Source organism: Myotis lucifugus, unplaced genomic scaffold, assembly GCF_000147115.1.
Source record: "Myotis lucifugus unplaced genomic scaffold, Myoluc2.0 scaffold_69, whole genome shotgun sequence".
NCBI classification, from domain to species: domain Eukaryota; kingdom Metazoa; phylum Chordata; class Mammalia; order Chiroptera; family Vespertilionidae; genus Myotis; species Myotis lucifugus.
Window position 1 is genome coordinate 894,397 of NW_005871117.1, and position 26,290 is coordinate 920,686.

Below are 26,290 nucleotides of genomic sequence, written 5' to 3' on the forward strand. Positions count from 1 at the left end.
TACTCTCCTCTATGCCTCCAGCCCTAAGGCAATGGCCCTGAGCTATCCATTCTGAAAGGCACAGTGGCATTGAGCTCTGAAACTGAGCTCCCAACTGCACTGGGCGTCCGGCTTTCCTGACCCACTTCCAAGCAGAGTGATGGAGGACGATGTGTGGGAGGTGAAGATGGTTATTGACAGCAGTACTGATTGAGTGAAGAGGCGCCCATGAACTAAGCAACTGGTAGTGTTCTGGTGAGCCCTGATAGCGATCATAATAGTCAAACATTATTCTGATTAAGTCACCCTCCACCCCTCGATGCCATACTTGCTCTGTGACCCACCAATGTTATCACCTCTGGTTCATCCAGCCCGCGTTTGGGGACACTCTCCCAGGCCAGCCACTACATGAGTAACTGCTCTCCACAAGATGCCATCTGCCACTATTTTGGCATTTCAAATGCTTCCTCCTGCATCTGAGATGGACCTTTTAATCCTAGCTACTAACATTAATTTATCTCAACAAAGATTTGTTCCCCGAACTAAACAAAACTCTAAAACCCAAAAAGTACACCAGAAGAAAAATGGTGACTGAGTTAGGTTGGTTGGCCATCTTCACAAACCAGGGGGCCAGGCCTGCTAGAAGTCAGTGGTTGCCATGGCCAGCAGTTTAAAAATGTCCAGCTCTGGGTCCACAGCAGCTGCCTTGGTAAACTCTCCATTGTCAATGAACCACAAGATTTCTGTCTTCCACTGGGTCCTCAGGCCGAGGAAGTCCTGAGCCGGATACAGCCTATAACACCTAAAAATGGACGTCTGCATCACAGCCCCTGGGTGGCCAAATTGTGTGGCTTAACTTGAAACTTGGTTCAGAGTTCCTGTGCCTCTCAGCCTTGGCTGTCTTGGGCCGTCTGGTCCAGCTGACCAGGTACAGCCAGAATCCAGTGACCCTGCATCTCTGTGGCGCTTTAGGGGCATTTATCTCTGTCCGCTCCAGGCCCACACTAAGCCTCTCTCCTGGCCCAGCGAGGACTCGCCAACACCCCATCCTCTGTGTGTCCAGGAGGATCTCCTCTGGGTTCATCCCAGCCCGTCAGGAGCGAGCAGAGCTGCCATACCGAAGCCTCTGCCCTTTTCACATCACCCCTTTCCTCTCAGCGAGAATGGGGTCAGAGAACAGGGTCACAGCCTGGGCAAGCCCCTTTTACTTGCTGTGGGATCTCAGACACATGACTTAAGGAGATTGAGGTTCAGAGAAGTTCCCTGAAAATATGCAGATAATCGGAACACGGAATTGTTTGAGGATTAGATGAGATTCTATGGGCCACAGAGCTTTTTATATGTTATGTACTGATTTACAGGTATCCCATGAATTTTACCATTTAATGCTTACCAGGGCCAGATCTTTTCCTAGGCCCTTCACATGTATTGTCTCTATTTAAATAAATCCTCAAGATGACCTCATGAATCAGGCGCTAGCTCCAGCCCCTCAGAGATTCTGACTTCATAATTGTGAGATGCAGAATTGGTCCCTGCCTCAGACTTCCGTTCCTTGGTGTCGGAGCTAACACAGGGCTATCCAAATGAATCTCACAGGGTAGATTGGTGGGAGTCACAGACCTGACAGAGATAATCTTGGATGAGGGTCTTTTTGGGCGTTCTCTGAACCGTGTACTGTGAACAACCATCACTCTTTGTCCAGAGATGACACACCCTGCTCTCAGTCTTAGAGCATTTCAATTACATTTTCAACTACCAGGAAATGCTGCCTCTCTTCTCCCCTCCATGACATCCTTCCCAAGACGACTGCCCCTGGAATTGTCAACTCCTGAAACTACTCCTGGGAAATAAATTTGCCCCTTTCACCATTCATCCCCGGCACTCCCGCAGGGCCTGTGCTCCCTGGGCCCCGGGCTGGTGGGAGCCGGCCTCCTGATGCACATGCTGAGCTGGCGAGGCAGCTTCTCCCCATCCATCAGTCCTAACTGCGTTCAAACATTTTCAATATGTGGGTTCCTTGATCGCGTTCACTGCATGGAAAACAAAATAGAGGGAAATGATTATTGGCACAAAACAGGGACGCGGTCAATCTTCACATCAGATACGGGACAGATTGGAACAATATGGGTCCTCCAAGGTTGCCACCATAATGCACCTAATACCTCTCCGCGGGCAGGGCAGCAATCTGCTTTCAATCAATCCCGCTTTTTCTGAGCAAAAATACCAATTATGTGGAAGGAAGGTTTTTTCCCCCTCCCTTTTTGATAAAGACTGCTCTCTACCCCAGAAGGCATGCTGTAGCTAACGGATATATATTTTAAACCCTCTAGAATGGTATTGGACAGCTAACACCAAATGAGAAAAGTCAATCCTTTTTGTTCCTTCTGTCTCCTGCCAGCATTTGTCTTACTTCTTAAGAGAAGTGAAAGCTAATTAAAGGCTTAAGGGATAATATTGATTGCATTGGAATATATTTTATATGTACCCAGCACATTTTCAACTAAGAGAACCCTGACTCTTCCTAAGGCTGAATAAATCAGCGGGCTGAGCTGAGCCTTTGATTCAAGGGTGAGAGGGTGAACTCATCCCCTCCCCTCCCGCTTCGCATACAGCTGTCCTGGAGACGAATGGTTTTGGAAGAGGAAGCGGGGATGCTGGCAGATGTTCATTCAGTTCTTTGCGCGCAGGATAGGAAGGGTGGATGTTCAGGCATCTCTCTGGCCCTCTCGTTGATTTGAGTCCAGCTTTGAACAATAACCAGGTTTATGCTGGTGTAGAACTGTGGGCTTTGCAGTGCCTGGGGCAGGAGCTGGCTGGGGTATTAACCCCTCAGTTCCCTCATCTGCTGAAAGGGGATAAGAGGCTTGTCCTGGATCACACGTCCTCGGGGGCAGAGCAGGGAATCAAATCTGGCTTCCTTTCACGGGCCTGTGGAGGGGCCCTTACCTTGGACCATGCTGGTCTTGTTCTCCATCAGGAAGTTTGTGGGCGGAAAGTATCAGAATCGCCCCCACGTTGCCCCACTGTCATTTGTGGAGAGGTCGGGAGGGAGGTCCTGTTTCTCAGTCACTTTCTGAACACACTTGGCAAGTTCACAACCAGAAATCTTACTGAGGTCACTCAAGTTCACGTGCAGCCTGTTTTGTCCATATATGTGCGCATGTGTTACAGCAAGCATGTTAAGGTATGACGTGATAAAAATGCATGTAATCCAAGTGTTTCATTCACATCATGTACGCAGGCATGCTGTGTATTTTAGGAAGGTGTTGGTTGTACGGGTTTTGAGCATAGAATTTGGATGGGTGGTCACGGGACCTCCCTCACCCCGGCAGGCCCGGGCTCGAGCACCGTGATCCTGCTCACGCGTCTCCTCTGAGGAAGTCACTGACACTCCCCTCCCCGGATGGCCTCTGGGCTCCGATCGCTAAGTGCAGCTCCGTAACAATAACAGTCCATAATGGAGATGTTATTAACTGCACCGCGCGTATTATTGATTTACTCTTTGTTCTGCATCATTATCCTTTCACCAATGAGTTTACTGCATTATTCTCACATACTTAGTCAAGCACCAAATTACAAGGAAAGGGCAGGCTCTTGTAATGGCATCTAATGGAACATTGCATAAGTGATCATCATGCCTCCTATTATGAGCCGCCTCCAGCCAATGCGCTTTCCGCCTTATTGCAGTGTGCACGGAGCAGTTATGGAGTGCAAGGGGCCTGGCCATTTTACATTTCCCCACAGAATCACTGTGCTTCTTGTTCGTCCCGTGCCCATGCCTCACGGCCCGGCCAGGGATTCAGCCTCTGTCCCCCTCGGCCCGAGGCGCACAGGGATCTGGGCTGAATCCCTTGCGACAGCCTCTCTACTCTAAGCCAGCGGGTTTCATCTGTACAGCCAGTCCCGACACTGGGGCCTGGCACTAACTCTTGCACCACAGTGCTTAGTCCTGATCGATCGAGCACCTTGTAGAGACTGTAAGTGGCCATAGTATAGCCTGGTGTCAAAGTTAGATTGGTCCAGGAGCCCAGAGATGCTGGGGGGACTCTTGTTCCCACAGTTCTGGAAGAGGGGCTCCTCTCCTCAAGGCCAGCCACCGTCTCCAGAAACAGAAGTTCAAGGCCCCTGGGACAAGGCAGATGATGCCAGCGTCCCCTCTTCCTGGCTTCTCCCCATCTTGAGGCTGATTCCTTTGGCTCGCGGAGACATCCACGGCGCCCCAAGGAAGCAGCTGCCTGGGGACACAGGTCTGCGGCTGATCTCCCATTCCAGAGGCATCCTGTCCCCATTTAGCCCTGAGTAATGCTCACTTACTGTAAAGTGTTACGTGCCCCCATTGTTGGAGGAGTTATGGCGGAAAAATGCAAAATTTTCCTTTTTACTGCTTATGGCCAACAGAGCCCATAACGTGTCAAGCCGCACATTAGCCACCCTGATAAAAGTTCGCTTCCTTACACACAAAATCATCGTTTCAGCAAGATTTGTTATCTCATTACCTGATAAGCTCTATGTCATAAACCAAGACTCATTCAGTAAATCTCCCGGGAGGACGCTTTGTGGGCAGAAAGGGAGAGATAGGAATCTGCAAGGGACTTGATAATGCAGCGTTTAAGCGCGAGCATAATGTCACTTATTGTTAAATGCATAAAACCACTTGGCCAAACGGTTGGGCTTTAATAGGATTTTGTGCAGCATCAGGTGAGACGCCATATGCCTTTTCTGCCGAGAAACACCTGCCAGCACCGCCGCTTTGCCTCGCAGCCTCTGGGGAGGGGAGCGGGGCTCAGGGAGCCCCCGGGGGCCATGCTTTCCTGCGGCTGCGCTTCCTCTGTCCTGCTGGGCATGGGTGCTGGGCCGCGCTGGGCCACCTCATCTAACCAGCCTCTCCCGTTCAGGCACATTGTGGTCTGTGGACACATCACTCTGGAGAGTGTCTCCAATTTCCTGAAGGACTTCCTGCACAAGGACCGGGACGATGTCAACGTGGAGATCGTGTTTCTTCACAAGTAAGAGGCCCCTGTGGGTTTGAGACCCTCCACCCAACAGGACACCCTGAGGGGGCACCCTGAGTGCCTGCAGGAGTGGTGGTGTGGGGGCGGCATTGAGGGACAGGGCAGAGTTGAATGAGACACAGTCCCTGCTGGCCTCATTGGAGAGGAAGACCTGAACCAATGGAAAGGGAGTAACACACTAGCTCAGTGAGAGCAGCACCTGCCTCTGTGAAGGTCATTCTGGCAAATAACAGAGGAGTTTATCATGGGTCACACACGTCATTACTGTCCCCTCAGCTCCTGGATCTCTGTGATCCATGTGTGTCCCCAGTGTCTGGTGTGGAATGATGAGCGGTATGAGGTGGATACCTTATGAGTGCAGGGGTGACATAGCGACCAAGGAAGACATAAACATAACAGGAAGCAGGATGTAAGGTACTAATAGCCACAGTAACTGTGGTTCCCAGAAATCTTCAATGGGAGACCCTGTGCTCGCTGGTCACCGCACAGACAGTCCCTTCTTTAACCAACAGAGGGAGCAAAGTACATGCTCTGGATTCCAAATACTTGATCTGAATCTTGTGTCAACCAATTGCTTGCTGAACCTCTATGGGCCTCAGTGTCCATATCCATAAGACGGGGAGATCATCATGGTTTCTACCTATATCCTTGGGCTGTTGTGAGAATGAAAAGAAGTAATCCATGAATGTACACAGAGCAGAATCAGGCATGCAGTAGCTGCTCAATCCATGTTAGCTACTATTGTGAAATATAAAATACATTAGGTCACATAATCAATTTAGAAATTATGTCTCATTATATTTGATTTACAGGGGAGGAAAAGAAGGTATCTCACTTCTGCTCAATATTGTTGAGATTTTAAGCTTTGTCTCATCCCCTTTAAGTAAAAGGTAATCTGCACAGGGATGGAGAGTTGGGGGCTCAAGCATGTTGACATGCGTTGCTCCATCTTCTTTTAGAGATGGGCCGCCAAGGGGCCAGCCTTAGCCATAAGTTGCTAGAGGGACAAAGCTTACATGTCGGTGTTGGCTCGGTATGGGGTTGACCACTCAAGACTCAGTCCTGCTCCAAGAGCCCACTCTGGTTGATCTCCCTACAAGCTCCCATTCTGTGCAGCTTCCTCCTCCGGGCATTTGTTCACCCATACCAAACTGGTCACCAGGTTTGAGCACCAGTATTTTTCTTCTCAGCACCAACTTCTCTAAGTTCTGAAAAGACTGGCCAGGCCATGGGCCCAGGAGCAGAACCCACAGAACAGTTCAGAGCTAGCTGCTCATTCCCAGTTGTGGGGCCCGTCTTCTCTGAGCCTTTTAGAAGGTTCAAGAGCAGTGTAGTGTGTAGGTCTGCTCTCCTGTTGACTGAACATTTGAAGATGAGCACATGTGTGACATTAGAGCACAACAGTGATCCTACCTTCACTGACTGAAGTCAGTTTCACCAGGTGGCAGACTGGCCTGGGGCATCTGTACCAGGAAGTGCCCCCCGCTTCGTGCATTACCCGGGGAGCTTCAGGAATGAAGCATGATCGTACTGGATCTGGGCGATGGGAAAGATTTGCACAGGCAGCTCCTCTTCTCTCACCTAGGGCTTCAGTCGGAATCAAGTTGGCTTCTAATGCTTAGGGTTCCCCTGTGTTAGTGTTAGGGTTCCCCTGTGTCCCCAGCATCGATTCTTGTCAGCATCATAGTAGATGGCCCAGATAATTAACCTCTTGAAGCTGTGTTAATAACATACCTTTCTCTAGGGTTGTTTTGAGGTTTAAATGAGTTAATACTTGCAAGTGTTTAGAATGGTATCTGCCATGCAGTAAATGCTCAAAACATTAAAAATTATTAAGACTAGGCACTTAGTAGATGTTAGTCGTTTTGATTAACACTATCCCTGCACCAAGTAGGTTCTAACTAAATATGACCTCCCAGTGCCTAGTATAGTACCACGTACAGAGTAGGTTTGTTCAACTCTCCAGAATGAATGAATGAATGAATGAATAGGTCAATCGGTGTTTTAATCTTTGTCCTCCAATGGAAAGATGTCCTTACAGCTCAGTCCTAAGAATGATGAATAGTGTACACCCCTGTGAATCAAGAACAGTACTGCGAGTAAATGAACTCTGGGTGTGGCTGCACAGAGGTGACATTTTGGGGGATGAGGAGTCCATGGGGTGGAGAAGCAGGGAAAAGGCTTTTGGTGGAAGGAACAGCACTGCCAAGGGAACCTTTGGCTAACCCTGATGTCACAACCTCAGTTTCTCTATTTATAAAATAGGGATTGCATTCATAATGAAGTCGAAGACATTTCACCCCATATGCCTCAGACCTGGTCAAAGTCTGGGCCTGTTTATTTTACCTTGGTATTTGGTTTGGTTCAGGTAGGTTTTAGCTCTCTTGAGTGCAAGCCTTTATTTATGACAAACTTGGGAGCTGCTTTGAGGGAGAAAGCCCTTTCCCAGGTCCCCCTCTGTGGAAGTCAAGAGAAGGGGGCCTGGAGGCTGCAATACCTGCGTCTGTCATATTAATGGCTGTTTCTTCTCTCCCTGCACAGCATTTCCCCCAACCTGGAGCTGGAAGCTCTATTCAAACGACATTTTACTCAGGTGGAATTTTATCAGGGTTCAGTCCTCAATCCACATGATCTTGCGAGAGTCAAGGTAAGAAGGAAGGGGTGACCTCTGCTTTTCCTCCACCTAAGAGGGGGGCACCTGACTCAGTGGTGAGGGGACATGCCTCTCAGGATGGCTAAGAGTCACCCCCAACCCCTAATGAAAGAAGTCAGATACCACCACCTTGGCATCACCCTTGCATAGGTCCCAGGGCTTGGTTCTGCTGGCACCTGCTAGACCACCTGTGAGCATTCCACACTTGAACTACTTGGAGCATTTAACTTCCTTTGCTAATTCCCTCAGTATCAGTGCTGCTAAAGGAAGCAGACTAGTTGTGTGGACTCAATAGTCTCCCATACAACATAATAATCAAGCTATTCCCATCTTGAATACTTAAATAGGACTCACTGTAGCTCTGAAATCTATTATTTATATCAGAAAGGAACATTAAGGGTAAAATCCTATATAATAAAAGGCTAATATGCATATCGACTGAACGAAGGGATGGCCGGTAGCTATGTCATGCACTGACCACCAGGGGACAGATGCTCAACACAGAAGCTGCCTCCTGGTGGTCATTGCACTCCCACAGGGGGAGCACCACTCAGCGAGAAGCTGGGCTCACCGCTGGTGAGCACAGTGGCGGTGGCAGCACTCAGGATGCCCTACTGTGGCTTAGGCTCGCTCCCCTGCGGGGAACAGGCCTAAGCTGTCAGTAGGATATCCCCCAGGGACTTCTGGACTGCAAGAGGGCTCAGGTCGGGCTGAGGGACCACCCTGAGTACACAAATTTCGTTCACCGGGCTTCTAGTCTAAAATAAAATTGTTACCAAGCCATGAAACATTTTGAGCTTCCTTCTCTCCCCTACCAAAAGACTAAGGTATGGAACTAAACATACAGGTATCTGATACCACTTTGTAATGGGCTAATTTTTCTTTCCAGCACCTGCTAAGGTAGAATCTTCTTAGAAAGCACACCCGAGGCTTATAAGGGGATAGGGTACAGCAAAATGGCCTCTCCACTCTACTCATTGCATACCGATTTTGTAAGCATGCTCAGTGATTGCACGACAGTAAGTGTATATTGAAATTGTGAAGCCACTGACATCTTAATGCTAACTGCAGTCACCACACCATTCAGTAACCATGTAATGGGCAAACATGAATAAGCCAAAAGGACTTGAGTAAATTCTCTGGACTCTTAAAGAAAACCAGAGACACTGTGACATATGATGGAGGAAACCAGCCCTCCCTCAAAATGCAGAAGGGTCTGCTAAGTACAACATGCCAAGTGGGACAGGCTGCAGGCCTCCGCCAGCATAAGAATTCTTACGGAGTCCAGTTCATCTTAATTTTCCCCAGATATGGTTCAAGTTATGGCTAATGTGGAAGCTCATGAGAACTTTGAGAACATGGTTATTGTTTTTGGACCTGATTTCGATGTAGGCAATTATTAGCACTACTCACGAACCCCTCAAAGGAATAAACTATTTGGGGCTCATGTTCAGATAAGTTAATAAGTTATAGTTTGAGATCTTCTGTAATACATCACTTCATACATGCAGATGTGTTGTCTTTTGAATATCTGAATGCTAATTGGATACTGAACAGCACTGATTCAGGACTCTCGTTTCCTTTTGTTTGCCAGATAAGATGTGAAAAGGGTTAGAGGAAGAACGTTGGAGTCTAAATGACTGAATCTCCAACTCCTCAGTTATCTTGGTAACCTGAGTGGATGGGGTTAGCCCACCTAACTCCATTTCCCACCTGGAAAAATTAGGATGGTGGTGGGAAAGGAGGTGGGGTGGGGGTGGGGCTACTAAAAAGCTTAGTTCATTGTTCTTTAAAGAAATCTGAGAAGCTCACACATAAGACTATGCAAAATGAACAGTATAATTACTAAGGTACATGCTGTTCCCTCCAACAGCAACAAGATGAATTGTTTATAATCATAACAAGACTTAGCAACCTACACTTTTGACACAAACTATAATCTCTCAGGATTCTTTTAAAAAATTTCCTTGCAAAGCACCAGGTTCCCCAAGAGCTGTAAACAGTGAGAGCCTGCCACCAAGCCTGGCTATTTATGTGTTTGTGTCTGTGGTTTTCCTTTCGGTGTCTTAGATAGAGTCAGCAGATGCGTGCCTCATCCTTGCCAATAAGTACTGCGCAGACCCTGACGCTGAAGATGCCTCCAACATCATGAGGTAACCTCTTGGGGGGTGGGGCGAAGGCTCTGGGCTTGGGGCTCTGTGGCCCACTTGCTCCCCTTTGGGTCCTCTACACCATCTCCTCCATAAGCTACCTGCATAGGCCTGGTGGGTGGGGGAAGCTGAGGCTGTGCTGGGTGTGGAAGGCAGTGACATAGGCATAGTCCATAGGAAGTTTGTCCCGAGAAGATGGGAGCTCTGGGTCTTGCATTTGAGATCCTTTAGACAGGACCAAAAGGAAAGGTAAATTTAGATGGGCATGACCTGAAGTAAGGTGCCATGTTTCCTAAGAGGAAATGGACCTGAGATGCCTAAACGGGGATGTGGTCTTGTCTCGGGACCTTTCGAAACATCAGGAGATGTTCTTAGTTGTCATAACTAGGGTTGTCGTCCTGCTCATGTCTGGTGGGTAGAGACCAGTAATGCTGCCCAACATCCTATAAGGCAAAGGCCAGCTGCACACAGGAGAGAATTGGTCTGGCTTCAAATTTCAATAGTGCCTGGGATGAAGCCCCATCTTAGCGCTTTCCAAGTGTGTCTATAGCACATGGATTCATTTCACCCCCAAAGAGGAGTTTGTTCTCCAATTAGTTTGTTTCAACCCGTCTCCCTGAATGAAATAGTGTTGTTTACTGAAAACTTTCTCAGTGCTTTTAGTGCTAATATGAATGATAAAAATAATGTGCTCTAGAGAATTTCTCAAACCTATTTGACTACAAGCCCCCTCCCTCATTTTTACAGAACATTTCGGGGGGCCACTCTTTGGAGAACACTTCCCAGTACCCTTCCTGCAAACGGGCTGAGCCTATGAGAGGCCATTTTCTGCCCAACTCCTACTCCTTACTGTTTCAGAAGAAAACTGTTGTTCCGTTTTTGTTCTTTGCATAGACCCATATCTGGACATATTGTGGCTATGAGATTCCTAAAAGGTTAAGGTATTTTGCTCCAGATAGTTAGAGCCCTTTTGAAATCTTACCTCCTGTAGCATAAACTGCAGAGTAGTTAAGACAGCGTGGAGGGGTAAAGAGAACCTTCTGGAGAAGAGATGACCTAAGAGAAAACATGTCACTCCCACTGTATTCCCAGGAACTCTTACCTAATTGTGAACAGCCATCTTCTGGGTCGAGACAAAGATTCCCTTCTCCCTGCAGCTTGGTTTACTGTGTCCTAGGAATTGGCCCTGACTGTCCCACCATGGGGGCTTGGGAAGCTGCCTTTGCATCATCACAAGGCTGGAACCTCCTTTCTGTGCCTTTAATCAGCGGCCCCAAGTGACACGTGCTTTCCCATCGGTGAGGTGGGGGAATTCCTCCATGCTTTTCGGATGAGAAAGGCCTCCCCTTAGCATCTGGTCCTAGTGCCTGGCAAGCAACATCTGGAGCAATGTTCTCTTTCCACTCGCTTTTCTTTGGCAATATTGACGAGTGCAGTTGTTTTAAGGAAGTTGAAGCGTGAGCTCTTGTAAGCATCGGGCTTGCCAGGCTGCAGGAGATGGTGGGGTGAGGACGTGCTCCCACACCTGGGTCCAGCCCCGCACTGGTCACAGCTGGAGAGTGACTACAGCAGCCTTGGTTAAGGTGGCTCAGGCTGCCCTTTCCTTGAACTGGGATTTCACTCCTTCACCACATTTTTGCATCCTATGAAGTGATACAGATGTAGACTTTAAGGAACGAGGCTTTGTTATCTTCAAAATTTCATCCAAAGTATCAAAAGAAGGTGAAATTTAATGTGTTGACCCCACAGACAAGTTTGAGGCTGGCACTACCTTTATTATTATTATTTTGTTCCCTTCAAAAGTGACTAATTGAAATGATAATAGCTTTGAAATGGACATTTTTCTTCATCACAATATCTCATAACAGCCCTGACTGTGATAGGGTTAATGTGAAGACATATAGGTTACCAGGGTGATGGGCATGATGCCAAGGCATAGAGATTACTGGGCAAAGGTAGTATCAGAAATGTAACCGAGCCGTCCATTAGCCAGAATCAGAGCTAAGGCCCAGGCAGCACAAGGAGATGGGAGGCTCGGGTTAAAAATGGGTTCTGTCTTTCCCTTATTTGTATAATCCTCCTTCCTCCTTAATTTAATGAGACCAATCTGCCCCGTTTGAAATTAAAATGTCAAAGATCCATTTGAAATGAGCTAATGCAGAAAACTGGCTGAGGCTGTGAACTGAATTCAGAGGGCTGACAGAGGCGCCAAGTCCTTGAGTTATACGCGTGGGCCAACACAAGACTTTTTCAAAAATAAAATGAAATCCTTCAAGTGCAGAAGCCCAGGGTGAACTTGTGCAGGAGAGGCTGATGTGTGATCCGTTTCCTAAGTGCACAAGTTGGAGCTTTCCAGACACAGCTGCTCCTGGCCGCCTCTCTCCATCTTTGCACGACACAGGGATGAAGGGCAGGGTTTCTGGGTGGGACGTTTGTGGGGGGTGTCACCATAAATGCACTTGCATTTCTGATTAGGCTCAGGCGGTGGGCCATTCCGTGGAATTCCATTCTTGAGCCTTCCTTGTCACAGAAGGAAATGTACAGTGTCACCTCTGACAGAGTCCGTAATGACAAAAACCATAACTTACACGTGGAGAGAGCTTTTAATGATTTCAAAGCATTTTCACATCTGGTCTTTCATTTTGCTGCTCAGACCAAGCCTGTGAAATAAATAAAGCAGGTACTGTTGCCCCCGATGTCCAGATGAGGAAATGGTCACAGAGAGACCAGGGATTTCCTGAAGGTCACCAGTTCGCCAGGGCAATGGCTGGGACTGGAGTCCAGGTGTTTATATTCCTCTGCTCCCTGCCCCTCCCCTGTTAGCACATAATTGTCAGGGGATCATGGGGAGGCCCAGGCAGGGGCTAATACTGAGTATGGACTGAGGGCAGTTTGGAGGGCTTTTGTACTAGAACTCTGAAAGGCCTTGCCCTTATTCTAACCAAGGTCAAAGTCATCATTTAGATGCTATTCGCCATTGAAGGCTAAGTCAAGAATCCCGTCCTGAGAGCCCAACTTAGAAATCATTTTTGTGAGTGGCCATTTGTATGACAATTAGAATCATTTGTCGGGTTGCTTGTTTGATTTGTCACTGTTGTCTCAAATTATTACTTGGAGAATTGGATCCACAGCAAATTGTTTCTAGGCTCTTCCCCAGGGTATGAGATTGCAAACCTCCTTTGGCCCCATAAATTGAGTTTGCTTTCTTCAGATGCCTATATAGGCAACACACCTTGACCCTGGCCCCAGAACCCCCTACCCCCAGGACACACATACTCACATACCACAGGCCTCTCTCTTCTTTTATGCCCAGGACACTTCTGTGGCCGCTTTGTGGTTTCTTTTTCACACTACCACGGATATGGTGGTGGAAACACAATCTAACTTGGCTCCATGCCTGCAACCCCTCAGGATGGCCCTGGATGCTGGCCCCACAATCACTCCATTGGGTGGTGACTAACTAATCAAATGAATCTTCCCATCAGACTCTGAAGTGAAGGTAAACCCTGCCTCAGCTTTCGCGTTTTCTTTTTCAGAGTCATCTCCATAAAGAACTACCACCCGAAGATAAGAATCATCACTCAGATGCTGCAGTATCACAACAAGGTAGGACAGTGAGAGCCGACTGAGGCTCAGAGATGCATATGGGGGTCTAGTCTCTTCTCCCTCACCATTCAGCCAAACACATGTGCATACGCACACGCACACACTCACACACTCATGCACGCACACACACATGCACACAAAACAAAGCAATCCACAGGCCTGAATGAAGTGGGTGGTGAGTAAACCCTCCTTGGGACATTGCTTCAGTCCAAACACCTTGTCTGCAGTTGGTCGCTGGGAGGAATCTCCTTCAGGTGCAAGTTCATTCATTCAGGAAGCACCTGTGGAACCCTCAGGTTCAGACTATTGTTGCACTCAGATCCCATTGCAACACTTCCATTTTTATGTGCTTTACTAATTTCCTCAGTTTGTGTTTACAAGATGGTCAGCACTCTGCCTGACCCCTAACCCCATGGGGATATAGCAAAAGAGATGGCCTGTTTTGTGCACTCGAGGATTTAGGCCTCAAGGAGTAGAAAGTGTCCCAAATAGGGCTCTTCTGACACCAGGTGAACCCGGGGGAACAGAACACGCATTGGGTGGCGAATGTGGAACATGGCATTCTCAAATTCAAGATGAGAATTGCATGGTTGAATTCGGGAAAATTAGAGTAAACATAATGGAATCTTCCTAGTGTTAGAGCTCACAAGGGGGATGGGGAAAAAACAAATGCTGGAGTCTGCGTTGTTTCCCAGAGTCCAGTGGCATTCAAAGGCAACGCTCTTCCACTAAGTGGTCATTAAACTCCCAGGAAAACAGCTTTGAGGGAGGGAAGGTGGCACCTTTGTCTGTTTGATATGGAACCAGTTATCCCCTTAATGAGGCTTAGAAACGAGGCTGGGCAGTACCTGGAACCAGGTGTCCTGTGTGAACAGAATAACTCCCTGCTGGGTTTTGAGTGAGTGTGTGACCCATCTTACAGGCCATATTCCCTCCGAAATAGGCAGTCAGGTGACCCAGAGAAGACCCCGCTCTGCCAAATGCACCAGTGCCATGCCATTATTTCTTAATTGCTGGCAAGGGCTGCCCCATTTTGCTGTGTGGAAGCCCATCAGAGGCTGTCGCTGAATGGGGCCTGCTGTCGGTGACTGGCTACCCTTGGCGCTGCTGCCCCTGCCAACCGTTGCCCGACCCTCGACAGGTGGTTCCACTGCAGAAAGTGTGGTGCTGCAGCCAGAGAGCTTGGTGGTGGGCACCCAAGGTCACAGTGTCCTGTTTGTCCCTGGAAAACCCAAGGACACTGAAGAGATACAGTGAGGATATTGGTAACTCGCAAGCATCAGTTTAGAGACGTTTTTTGACAGTAGCCCCTGTAGGTGGAGGTGGATTTTCTTAGCGAGGCTGTGGCTGGTGACAGCTTCTGGGGTAACGAACTCTCCTTCTTCCATTTGAGATCTGAAACTGTATTTAGTGTGGGAGTGCTTGAAGCCGTTGTTTAGATTTTGGGCTGAATTCAGATTGAATAGGAAAATTAATGTTGTATGTTTACAAAGGGATGTCAGTTCCTTCCCTCCTGCTTCCAATGAGTGCTGATACAGCATCTTCAAAACATTAAGGAAGATTTCAGCTGTGATTCCTGTCAAACTCCAAGCGGCTCCATAGACCCAGGGTCCAGATGGCACCTGGTCAGTGTTCACATGGACACGGTGAGCTCAGTGTCTCCCACAGACTCTGCACTGTGGCTCTTCAGGAACAACAGTGAAGATGTCAGCCGATCCGTGATTATTTGCTTAAAACACACTTTATGTTGAGCCACCCCAGCCTGTGTGGGTTTAGAGTTAGGCAAACATCACTATGAGATTCTGCCCTGGAAGATCAGTAAGGGTGCCAGCGACGGAGTGACTGGACACAGGGCCTTTCCTCTCTCATTGCCTTTCTCTCTTCCAGAGAAAGAATAGAAAGACCACTGTTCATTATTAGTTATCTTATTCCTTGCATAATTGCAAGCATTCTTCCCCTTGCTTTATAATTTTGCTCTGTTTCCTAAGGTCCTCCTACCTACCCTTTCAACATGTCTTTCTCCACCCTCCATTCAATATTATTTTTCTTCTTCTTTCGGCACTTTCTCTTCACCAGAGATCTCCACCCATGAACACTTGCTTTCAGAAAGAGCCTGGTATGTGTGTATAAACTTATGTCACTGTCAATATATTGCAAGGGATAGTTAATTCCATAATTGGATGCCATGCATAAAATATAAAGGCTCTCAATCCCCTGTGACCAAATGATACTGGTATTCTAGGACCTAGAGGGACATAGGGAGACTGCCTGCTTTTTCTCCATGTAAAACTGCCCCTGAGTTTGTTATCATAATAATCTCAGACATTTGTGTTGTATTTTATGGTTTTACAAGAGCTTTGACATCCATTCTGTCATTGAGTCCTCATCTGACCATCTGTGCATTTCAGCATTCAGTGTGACTTCAGACTGGGGCTCAGGCTCTGACTCAGAGCCACTCTGCAGGGTACAAATAATGGTCACTTGGCAGCTAGTGAGCTAAGAGACAGAGCTGCCAACTACCACCTTCTCTTTACGCAGAGCCACAGCCCACCGAACCAAACTGTGGCTCCGTAAAGTAGGACTCAGAGAAGGATTGATATTCTCCAAAGTGGGTCTGTTTAATATCACTAGAATTCATGGAGGGAAACACTCACAGCCTAGCCATCTCTGAACATGGAAAGACTATGGCCCAGGAAATGCTCTAATTCGAGTGTCAGTGGCTTGAACCTCTTCAAGGAAAGAATGCTTTATGACATCTTGGAAAGGTGTTACTCCTGATGAGCTAGCTCTTACTGGATTTTCTCCCCCAGCAGACTGTAGTGAAAGGGTTCTGAACTTGAAGCCGAGTCCTGCTGGCCCGATGGACATGCAGTTCTTTGAGCTTCCTCCTGTAAACCCTTACACTTGGGCAGTCATGCTACAGTGTTTCCTCTGATGTGACCTCTTTGCTCTTCATGGCAGCTTCCCCAGTTTTATTTTATGTTCAGTGAGAGATGTGACTGGGGCTGGAATTCATCTCTCCTGGTTTCCCAGGATGAACTGTCTTACGTTCCTTCTTCTTGAGATGATGAGTGGCCCAGTACAGACCCTGCCCAGCAGGTCTACTTCTCTAGGTTGGAAGGATTTGCCTCTGGGCTCCCATGCAGCAATGCTGGCCTTTCCACCGGGCCCCGCTGCCCTCCAATGAAAAAGGACAGAGTGGCCAGACACCAAGAATTCAAATTCCTGGGTCAATCGCCTGTCTCTGCTTCATGCACACAGAAATCCCTGGTCCCAGGCTTTGGCACATCCCTTGTGGCTCTCTGCCCCACGATTGCAGAAGATACTGGGGCCAAGAAAGGAAGCCCGAGAAATGAGACGCATGCCTTTTCTCTGTAAACATGTAAACTATGACTAAGGAACTCAAACCAGATGGGCACATGAGGGACCCCAGGCCCGGACTTCATACCCTGGATGGCACCTGGGGATGTGAGAGAACCTCTTGAAAATGTTCTGTGTGTTTGTTTGAAGGTGCCATGAAGGTTACCTAGTGTCTGTCTGGGGCTTGATGACTTGATTGTTCATGACTTAGATTTAATTTTCCTCATTCTTTTCAGGTGATATTAATGCAAATTAATATTTTTCCTCTTAGACTGATATGTTATTCTCTATGATGCCAGAGAAGTAGAGGGGAAGGTGGCCTTCTTTGGACAGTGAAGAGTAGGGAGAGAAATGGGATAAAGGGCAGGGCTAGTTCTGGATCGAGGCTACGATGTGTGGACAGTCTCTGATACTCAGCCTGAGGGAAATTGCCATCCTCTGTGGCCCACACGCGGGGCTGTCTTAAAAGTGCTGTCATCAGGACGGATACAGTCATCTCTCCCAGGAATAGACTCCCGCTGGGTTAGGATGCACGTGATTGCCATAGAACTGGATTTTGCAAGAAGGCATTTCACAAGAGTGGTGTTTCTGAAAGCAGAGCCTGGAGCCTGAGGGCCCACCCTTTGTTTCCACGATGGAGTCTTCCATCTCCTTCTAATACAACTGCCTATGTTGTCCCGAGAGTGAAGGGAAGCTTTGTTGGTGCTCCTCCTGTTTGGAGAGAAATCGTCATTTCAGGGCCATGGAGTCTGGCATTGGAAGACCTAGGGGTTCTCTCCTTGCAAAGCAAGGGGTCTTTCTTCTGAGACTTGGACACTTACTGAGTTTTAGGGACAGAAACCCTGCAGTGGAGGCAGCCTTCTCCATCTCTTAGACAAATTGCATCCTTAGAAAGTTCCTTTATAAAACAAGCCAACATTACTGCTTTCAGTCCCAATTCTGGCTCCTGGAACAAAGCAAGACAAGCCTAATGTCTTCATCACAGCAGCACCTCCATGATGGCAAGACCTTCTTCAGGCCCCACACTGCTGCCTCTCTCTCTCCGTTGTGCTTCAGAAGGGGTTGTCCAGAACCGACACCTCTCCTCGTGCTTGTCATGTTTTCTCCGTAAGTGATGCAAATGGTCAGCTTCCCTCCTTAATCGGACGGTTAGGCTGGATCAGGTTTTCTGGAACCAGCCTCACCCTTTCACATCAGAATGGAACCTTCGTTTCCCTCGACCTGGAGACCATTTCTAACAAGCAGGCATTGGCGTTCTCTGCAATTTCTCACACAGCTGGCCTCTCTTAGGGGTTTAGTTACCCACACACTTAAGTTTTTTCTTTTCTGTTCCCTCATGTCTGCTGCCAAGTTAGGTCTTCTCATTTTGAACTTATAGAATTGATTTTTCTCAAGCTAAATGCTGTACTTCACAAGAAGGCCTTTAAAATCTTTTCTGGTTGTTCCCCCCCACCCGCCCCCATTTTTCCAACTCTGGAGAACTTTTGAATCCTGATTCTTCCATCCAGTGTGTCACCTTTGACTGTGCTTCATGCCACTTAAACAGAACTGGCTGAGCGTGCTCTGGGCCCTGATCTCAGTGCTGACCTAACGGTTGAAGAGGATCCGTCCACCTACAACAGATGGTGACATGTCCACGCTGTGATTTGCCTGGTGATTTAGGGCAGTGCTTCTCAAAGTGTGGTCCCCAGCTCAGCAGCTTGCGTCACCTGGCCCTTTTAACAATGCAGATTCTCCAGCCTCACCCTACACACAGGGAATCGGGAACAGTGGGGAAGGGGCCAGCCAGCAACATGTTCAAACCCTCCAAGTGGTTCTGATGCCCACTCAAGCTTGGGAGCCACTGATCTGGAGTATTGGGAAGGCAGATAAAATGAAACCTGAAGTACACAGGCATTGGATAGTATCAGAGTCTATTTGAAGAGCCAATGTATGAGCAACGTAGTCAGACATCCTAGTAGCATGGGCCTATGTCACAAGAGCGATTTGACTCTGGACTCGATTTGGCTAAAGGACAAACCCTAGGGGAGGCCTCTGGCTTGGTAGGTACAGAAGCAATTTCCAGGGAGACTGGAGTCTGATGAGATTTTAGTAAAACACCAAGCACCCGACCCAGGCCCAGGGAAGAAAGGACGAGTGTGGATCACCCCGCAGCTAGGCAATGCTGCGTTTCCCAGAGGAGACTTGAAACAATTGAACGTTTCACAAAGGAAGGTCTCATAACTGTTTTCTTTCCACAGGCCCATCTGCTAAACATCCCGAGCTGGAACTGGAAAGAGGGTGATGATGCAATCTGCCTCGCAGAGCTGAAGCTGGGGTTCATAGCCCAGAGCTGCCTGGCCCAGGGCCTCTCCACCATGCTCGCCAACCTCTTCTCCATGAGGTCATTCATAAAGGTAACGTCTTGTCCTATTAGAGCACATTAGCCCCGGATTCAATTTGTCGTGGGGTTGAGTAGAGAGCACAGCTTAAACTCAAACCAGATCGACGGGCTTCAACCACTTTGGTTGAGGAGAAATTCCTTGTTACGGATTTGGGCAAGAGGCCAACTTCTTTCAGAATTATGTTTTTATTTTTATTTGGCACATCCACGGCCATTAAATGATTGTTCAAAGCACAATCCTCTCTTTTTTTAGATAAACCACATGTTTATCTATCAACAAAGCCTCCGCTGTTAAAACAAAAATATGATTTATATACATTCCATATGGCACCAGAGCGCCTAAAGAAAAGAATTATCATTTTCCTCTTTTACATCAAGTGGCTGGTGGACCTCTCACTGTGCGGATAAATGTAGACCATGTGTTTGTGCTGAAGCCCAAACCCCAACAACATAATTCATTTATTTATTTCTGCACAATCAAGGAGGCCAGCGGGGCTGACATGCCACGGTTATTTGAATGGCGAGTGAAACGATGAACTGAGTCCTCAGCAGTGGTGCCCTTTCCGCCGTGAGCTAGGCGGTCTGGGCATGCTCATCTCCTTGTCAGCCGTTCACGCCATAGAGCTCCCTGGGCAGCCCTCTCGTGGCCCCTGCCTGCTGGACCTGCCTCTCTCCTCTCCGGCCAGGCCAGGCATGTGTCCGGGACATTGGTTGAGGTTCCAGGCTCCTACTTGGAGGGTTCTTGGAGCTCAGAATAATGAGAACGCCAGTCCTTATCCTTGGATTGTTCTCAGCCTCAACAGGCAAGGTGGCCAACCGGTGCAGTGAAGCTTGTCTAGTTGGGTCTCTCTGATTTGGCATTGGTGCCGGCTAGCTCAAGATCTGGGCTTACATTGCCCTGCTTGTTACTCATTTCTTCACATTCACCTTCCTGAGTTGGTAGTGGTTGAGGCGGGAAGTTAGTGAGTCACCAGGAGGTCCCACAAAGGGGGCCACAAGCTCTGAAATCAGAGGTGTGAGCTCTCCAGCCTTCGCTGTCATTGTTGCCCCACCCACTACCAGAGATCAGGTCCGGGTGGAGTTGAGGAGGGGGACCTGGATGCAGCGAGAGGGATGGGCAGGGAGGATGGGGATGCAGGTGATGGACTAGAACTCTGTATCAGTTCTCATCTCCGGCCTCCTCGGGTTTTTGACTTAGAACAGGATATTTTCCTAGGCCCGTACCTGCTGTTCCTACCTCATTGACTTTATTGAGCCACTTTATAGTTAACATTCCTCTATGGATAAGAGCAAATTGCCTTCGAGTCCCTTCAATCACTGTAGCCATGGGTGCCTTGATTAAAGAAATTCTTCTAGCCTCTACGTGCCCAAAGACCTGCACGTCACTGATGTCCTGGCTCAGACCCAGCTCACAAGCAAGGACATCGCATTCCTTGAAGTGGCTCCTTCAGTCCAGGCTGCTAGTCCACTGCCTGGAGGAAGCAGAATGCGGCAGAATGGTGGCGGCAGGATAGTCTGTGTGGCAACCCCCCGCCAGATGTAAGCTGGTGTCTCCCAGGCTCTTCCATTCAGCACCAGGAGCCCAGGCCCAGGACTGTCACCAGCAGAGCTCCTCTGGCTTGTCCATCCAGCTCTGGTGGTTTCTTCTTAGGGAGTTTCCCACAGGCCCAGGCTTGAGGCCCGAAGGCCTGGCCTCCGCTCCCTGGTGCTGATGTAACCCGGCCTTGGCAGGGCCCCGCTGCACACGGGCCATTGACATGCGTATGTTTTGATTTTGCGGTGCCTGCGTGAAACTAGAGCCACCTGTCAGGAACATGAGTAAAGTGGATGTGACGCTGATTCTGCGGGGCTGTTACCAGCGGGGAGAAGGAACTTCTGTCCAGCTTCCCGCGAGACCCCGAGGGCCTTACCTCTGCGCCGAGGACGACCCTCCAGCCCAACTCAGCCCACTGCCAAGTTCCTATTTAGGAAGAGCCTGTGGGAGAGGGCCGGCCCGGCCCTGGTGTAACTGAAAACACATTTCCCTCCCGGGGTTATGTTTCTGTGTTGCTTCTGTCCAGGGCCAGACCTCTGGGTTTGGGGGTAGCTCTCTGCATTTGGCCCTGTGACATTCAGGTGGTCTTTGTGTTGGAATTCGCTAAGCACATGACCTAGAAATAGCGAGGCCTCCAGTCACCTATTTCTCTCATTAACAATAGGACGGCCTTAAGCGCATGCCCCCCCCTCCCCCCTTCTGCAGCGTCATCTCTGTGCACTTACCCTCAGGTCCTCTTCTGTCTCCTTTAGTTCATCACAAACACCACAGTGATGTTCTCCTTAGAAAGTTGTACGTATTCTCTCCCATTCCAGGGGTGCAAAGCCTTCCCTTGTTTTTATTTGGGGGCAGATGAAAAAGGAAATCTATAAATGGATTATTGTTTACAGAAATTGTTCCTTCCCCAGGGTCCCCCATGTCTCACGCAGAGAATCCATCAGCACTTCCCGGGGACAGGCAGTCCTATTGGGGGGAAAGGGACTGGATGGGGCTTGGCAACACTTGATCCCCTGAGCACACTTAGCGGTTCTGGAAGCCACAGGTGGGGTGTGAGCTCACCTCCCCCTTGCCTGGGGCAGGTGCAGTGTCTGTTTCTTGGTTCAGCAGCAGGTACTGTGTTCAGTCCTCCTGAAAAAAGAAGGAAGAGGAACAAGACTGAAACAGGGATGATATATCACAGGCACATGACTAACTTCCAGGCCATTAAAGCCAGGACTGAAAGTGAAGGTGTAAAAGCTCAACAAAAGAGATAGAGCTACTGGTAGAGCAGTCACAAAAGAGACCCAGCCCAGAGGCACCAGGAAATATGGGGGAGCACTCTCTTATCCATATCCTTCAGCAACATCCCTTTCAAAGAGCCTCACCCAGGGCCCCAAGTCATTGCCCCTGAAGGCCTAGCTCCCATATTGGATATGTTATCTCTGAGTAGATCTAAAATTTTGGAAATCTGTTTATGTTTTTAGCCCACATATTTGGGGTAATGATTTTTTTTAAGTTTGCACCTAATTTGTTTCACTTGAGGCATGCTTTTTGCAGTTTGTGATGTGCTGGGATTTGTTTAACAAATCTATGCTAACTTTATAGCCAATATCTTTATGAAGGAGGCTCAGGTTGGCCACTCAGGGGGACCTCCATCACCATGGCTTGCTAGTGACAGGGTAAGCATTTTGTCCACGACACCCAGTTTCTAACCTAGAGTTCTTTTAAGGAGTGAAAGCAAATGTTCTGGTTCCTGTGACTTATCAACGTCTACATTATCCACCAGACCTGGAATGTCCTGCTCATTTACCACTATCTGATCTCCCGCCACCTGCCTTCAGGTTCAAGGGAGACTCCCTAGTGTCTTCCGTAAAGACCAGGGCAATGAGCCGAGGTAGCCTATCTTCCCCTGCCTCGTCCCTGAATAAGTGGCCATTCTTCTCCTCTGTTTGGCTTCCTCACTGGAATGTAACTGAAGATTCATTAATTGATTTATTATTTATTTATATATTTTTTTGGTTTTAGAGTCTTACCATGTAATAGCTAACTTTCTCTCCAACATATCTGGTTACAAGTCGGGGCTTGACCTGCTATTTTTGTGAATTGTGCTATTATTCTGACTAGGATTAGCTGTCCTTGGACATGATAAATTGTGTGTGGGGGTGTTGTGTGTGTTCAGAGGGTGATTAATTCTTAAAATTTCTTTTAGGTATACGCTAAGTCTTGAAATTGAGCACATTTAAATTGTTTCCAGGATTGCCAACTATTTTAACTCCGTTAATCTACCATTTTATACACACACACGCACACATACACTTTCACACAACTTGGAACATGGCAGGCATTCTGTAATTATTTCTTGGTTGGATAAATCAGTTATGAAAATGGAGAAATTATGTAATATGCCTTTTAAATTTTTCCCTATTTTATAATATTTGGAATTGTGGGTGAAATTTACTTAATTTTGATCACAATGCAGTCTCCTCTGTCATATTTCCTATTTATGAATGAGCAAGCACTAGGGAAATCCCTTGTTATTCAGCTTGTATCTTGGCTGAGGTGGCTTTGCTGGACATAAAAACCATTTGTTCATTATTGTTATTATTATGTTGAGATAAGCTTTCAGCAATGCATAATCCTAGCAATAATTGTAGCCAAGGGAATAATTTTTAATACTTTTATTTTGGGTTATGTTTATGTGTGTGTATGTGTTTGAATATATGCATATATAAAAACATGGTTTAAGAGCTGGATATATAAATCAAGAATCTTTAATAATAGCTGAAGTATACTAGGTCCTAACTATGTGCCAGCCCTCCGCTGTGATTTATATGCATTATCTCACTTAATTATTACAATGACCCTACCCAAACTTGGCACTGTTATTAATTCCACTTTAAAGTGGCAGACACTGTGGGTTAAGGCAAGTTGAGTGGCCTGCATGAGGGCATAAAGTTGGAATGAGGAACTCAGTTGTTCGAACCCAGGCAAATTGGTTCCAGGACCAAGAGGAAATAGAATCGGCGATAAGAGGGAACCTTACCTAGTGCCTTCATCTTGGCACAAATCTTAGCTTTCTGTAATTTATTTTATGGAAACTGGGTTCAGTAGAGATTCCCTGGGCACCTACCCCACTCTAGGCAGTGTGCTAATCAGACTGTCAGACTGGCTACGAGGTGCTGAGAAGCTTCCAGAAGCTTCTGTTCAGATTGGGTTGTGTGGGCACATGTTTGCACAGCCCCATCCTGTGGGTCTTGTTGGCCTTTCTCCCTGGCATCTCTGCAAGGGCAGAGGTCACAGTATGAAGGCAGGTGAGGGGTTAGCCTAGTGTGGGATGAGTCAGGGTGGGGAAATGAATAGGCTCCCAAGGCGCAACTGACATCAGGCACTGCTGTACTTGGGGGTAAAGCTAATTGGCTTAGTTGGGTGCTTCTGGGAGACAACAAGCAATTTCTATTGGCTGGTGGGTATAAGCTCTGCAGACCAGAGGCATTTATCCAGGTGAGGGAGGTCTGCTAGAAGCAGGGCTCCACTCTGTGTGGAGGCGGGGAGGCTGATGAAGGGCTCTCTGAAGTGGGATCAAGGCTCCGACTGGTAAGGTGGGGACCAAGGTGGCTTTCAACTTCCAGGAGGGAACACCAATGCCAGGATAGAGGGTTTGCCTGGCAAAGTAAACACACGTGATGGGAGTTAGCTAGTGAGACACAGTTGTTGCTTATTCCACACACGGACAATGTCACCCTAATCACAGATGGTGTCCCTACAATGGACCTCTACAAATATCCTCATCAGTGGAAAGTGGCTCCCAATACAATTATACTCACTTCCTTTGTAATCTCATTTATCCTCTTAGCTTCTAGATATATACATGAAACCCACGCTTCCATCTCCATCCAGACCTCTCTCTTGAACCCAGTATCATCTATTCACCTGCTACTCAACATCTCTATTTGAATGTCTCATCTCTCAGACTTACTTCATCCAGAATAGAATTCCTATTGACTATAAACCTGTTTTCTCCCATTGCATTGTTGGCTGTGCCATCATCCCATTGCTCAGACTAAAAACTTCGCAGCCACCCTTGACTCCTTTCTTTTTCTCCTGTACCACATTCCCTTCAGCAGGAAATCCTCTTGGTTCGACTTTCAAAATATGCCCAGAATCTGAGCACTTCTCATCACCTATGTACTCACTATCAGCTCCAAACCACCATCCATTATCTCCTAGTGCATCAGCCTTGTAACTGGTCTCCATGCTCGGACCTTACCCCTTCCTGCCCTCCAGTCTGTCTCCAGTAAAGCAGGCAGAACAGCCTTCTGAAGCATGAATCAAACCCTGTCATCCCCGCATAAACCTCTCCAGGCATCCCACTTACCAGGACAAAGTCCTTGCAAAGGCCTCGAGGTTTCGGTGGCCTCACCGGCCTCTCCTACTCCTCAGTGGCTCACACTCCCTTCGGCTGGCCCAGGGCTTTGCGCTGGCTTCTCCCTCTGGCTGGAATGCGCTTCCCCTGGGAGCTGCATGGCTTCCCGCTATCAAAGCCTCAGGTCTGCTCAGTGTTAAGTTCTCGGTGAGACCTCTCTCTAAAACATTAGAAATACATTTTAGAAAAGGGATTGAAAGCAAACTTTTAATTGACACATAAGATACAAACATAAAGTGTGCATCTAATAAATGGACAGCTGGTTAAATATCCACAAAGCCAACACCTAGAGAACCAGGACCCAGAGTCAGAAACGGCACATCATCGGGACCCCAGGAGCCCCTTTTTGTGTGAGGCGCCAGAGTGCCAGGGTCTGCTCCGGGCTGTGTGGAGAGAATTGGCTTCTCTGTAGCCAACTTCTCCAGTTTATGAAGATGGCGCACCTCTACTAAGGGGCTGCCTTATGATTCCACAGTTTTCCTGGCAAGTGCAGGGAAGTCAAGAAAAAAGTGAATACGCTCCTGCATTGCTCTGGGGCTTCTGAGGCCTCTACAGGGAGGAAATGCACTAATTCACATTCTCTAGGAAGGACCTAGATGTTCTTTGTTTCATGGGGCGAATGAGATTTCCGTGTGGAAAATATCAGAACTGCATTTTTAAAAGTTGCATCACTGTCCCCTCCACACCGCATACATCACATCCTTAGCTGCACCCCCGCAGGCTTTGCACTCAATGGCACTTTCTGCCACTGCCTCTTTTCCGTGGAACTGTGTGAGCACTGGGAAGCCACAGCATCTAGCACAGCCCCCGACTCATGGCAGGGCCTCAGTCCTGTTGAATAAAGGCATACATTGGCCTCAGCCTAGCCTGGCCTGTCTTTGATACAGACAGCTGGGTGGGGCCCGGACCAGCAACTTACACTTTGGGGTGACTTGGGTGCTGAAACGTCTTCTTTCGCTACTGTGCGTGGTTCTCGTGCCAGACGGGAGAGCTTTGACGCCATGTAGATTTACATGAAAGTTGGCTCCATGAAACTTTGACTCCATGAAACTTGGAATTCAAAGCGCTATAATCCTTGGCGAGGACGTGTGGAGGCTGGCTAGAGTTGGTTATAAACCATTCTGAGTGGCGGAAAATCCAGCCAGGGTGCTGCTGGAATTCACAAATCATAATAGACACCCTTGCCTTGAAACGAACCTGCTAAACCTCAG

General features: G+C 47.9%; 1 protein-coding gene across 9 annotated transcripts in view; it reads left to right on the forward strand.

Moving 5' to 3' along the window:
- KCNMA1 (potassium calcium-activated channel subfamily M alpha 1) overlaps window positions 1-26,290 on the forward strand; it is a 674,818-nt gene that overhangs the window by 475,606 nt on the left and 172,922 nt on the right. For all 9 annotated transcript variants that reach the window (XM_023755062.1, XM_006090207.3, XM_006090192.3 and 6 more), the window contains exons 10-14: window positions 4,875-4,985; window positions 7,533-7,638; window positions 9,715-9,797; window positions 13,331-13,400; window positions 19,001-19,156. In XM_023755062.1, the coding sequence (XP_023610830.1) occupies window positions 4,875-4,985; window positions 7,533-7,638; window positions 9,715-9,797; window positions 13,331-13,400; window positions 19,001-19,156 (526 nt within the window). The remainder of the gene's footprint in view (window positions 1-4,874; window positions 4,986-7,532; window positions 7,639-9,714; window positions 9,798-13,330; window positions 13,401-19,000; window positions 19,157-26,290) is intronic.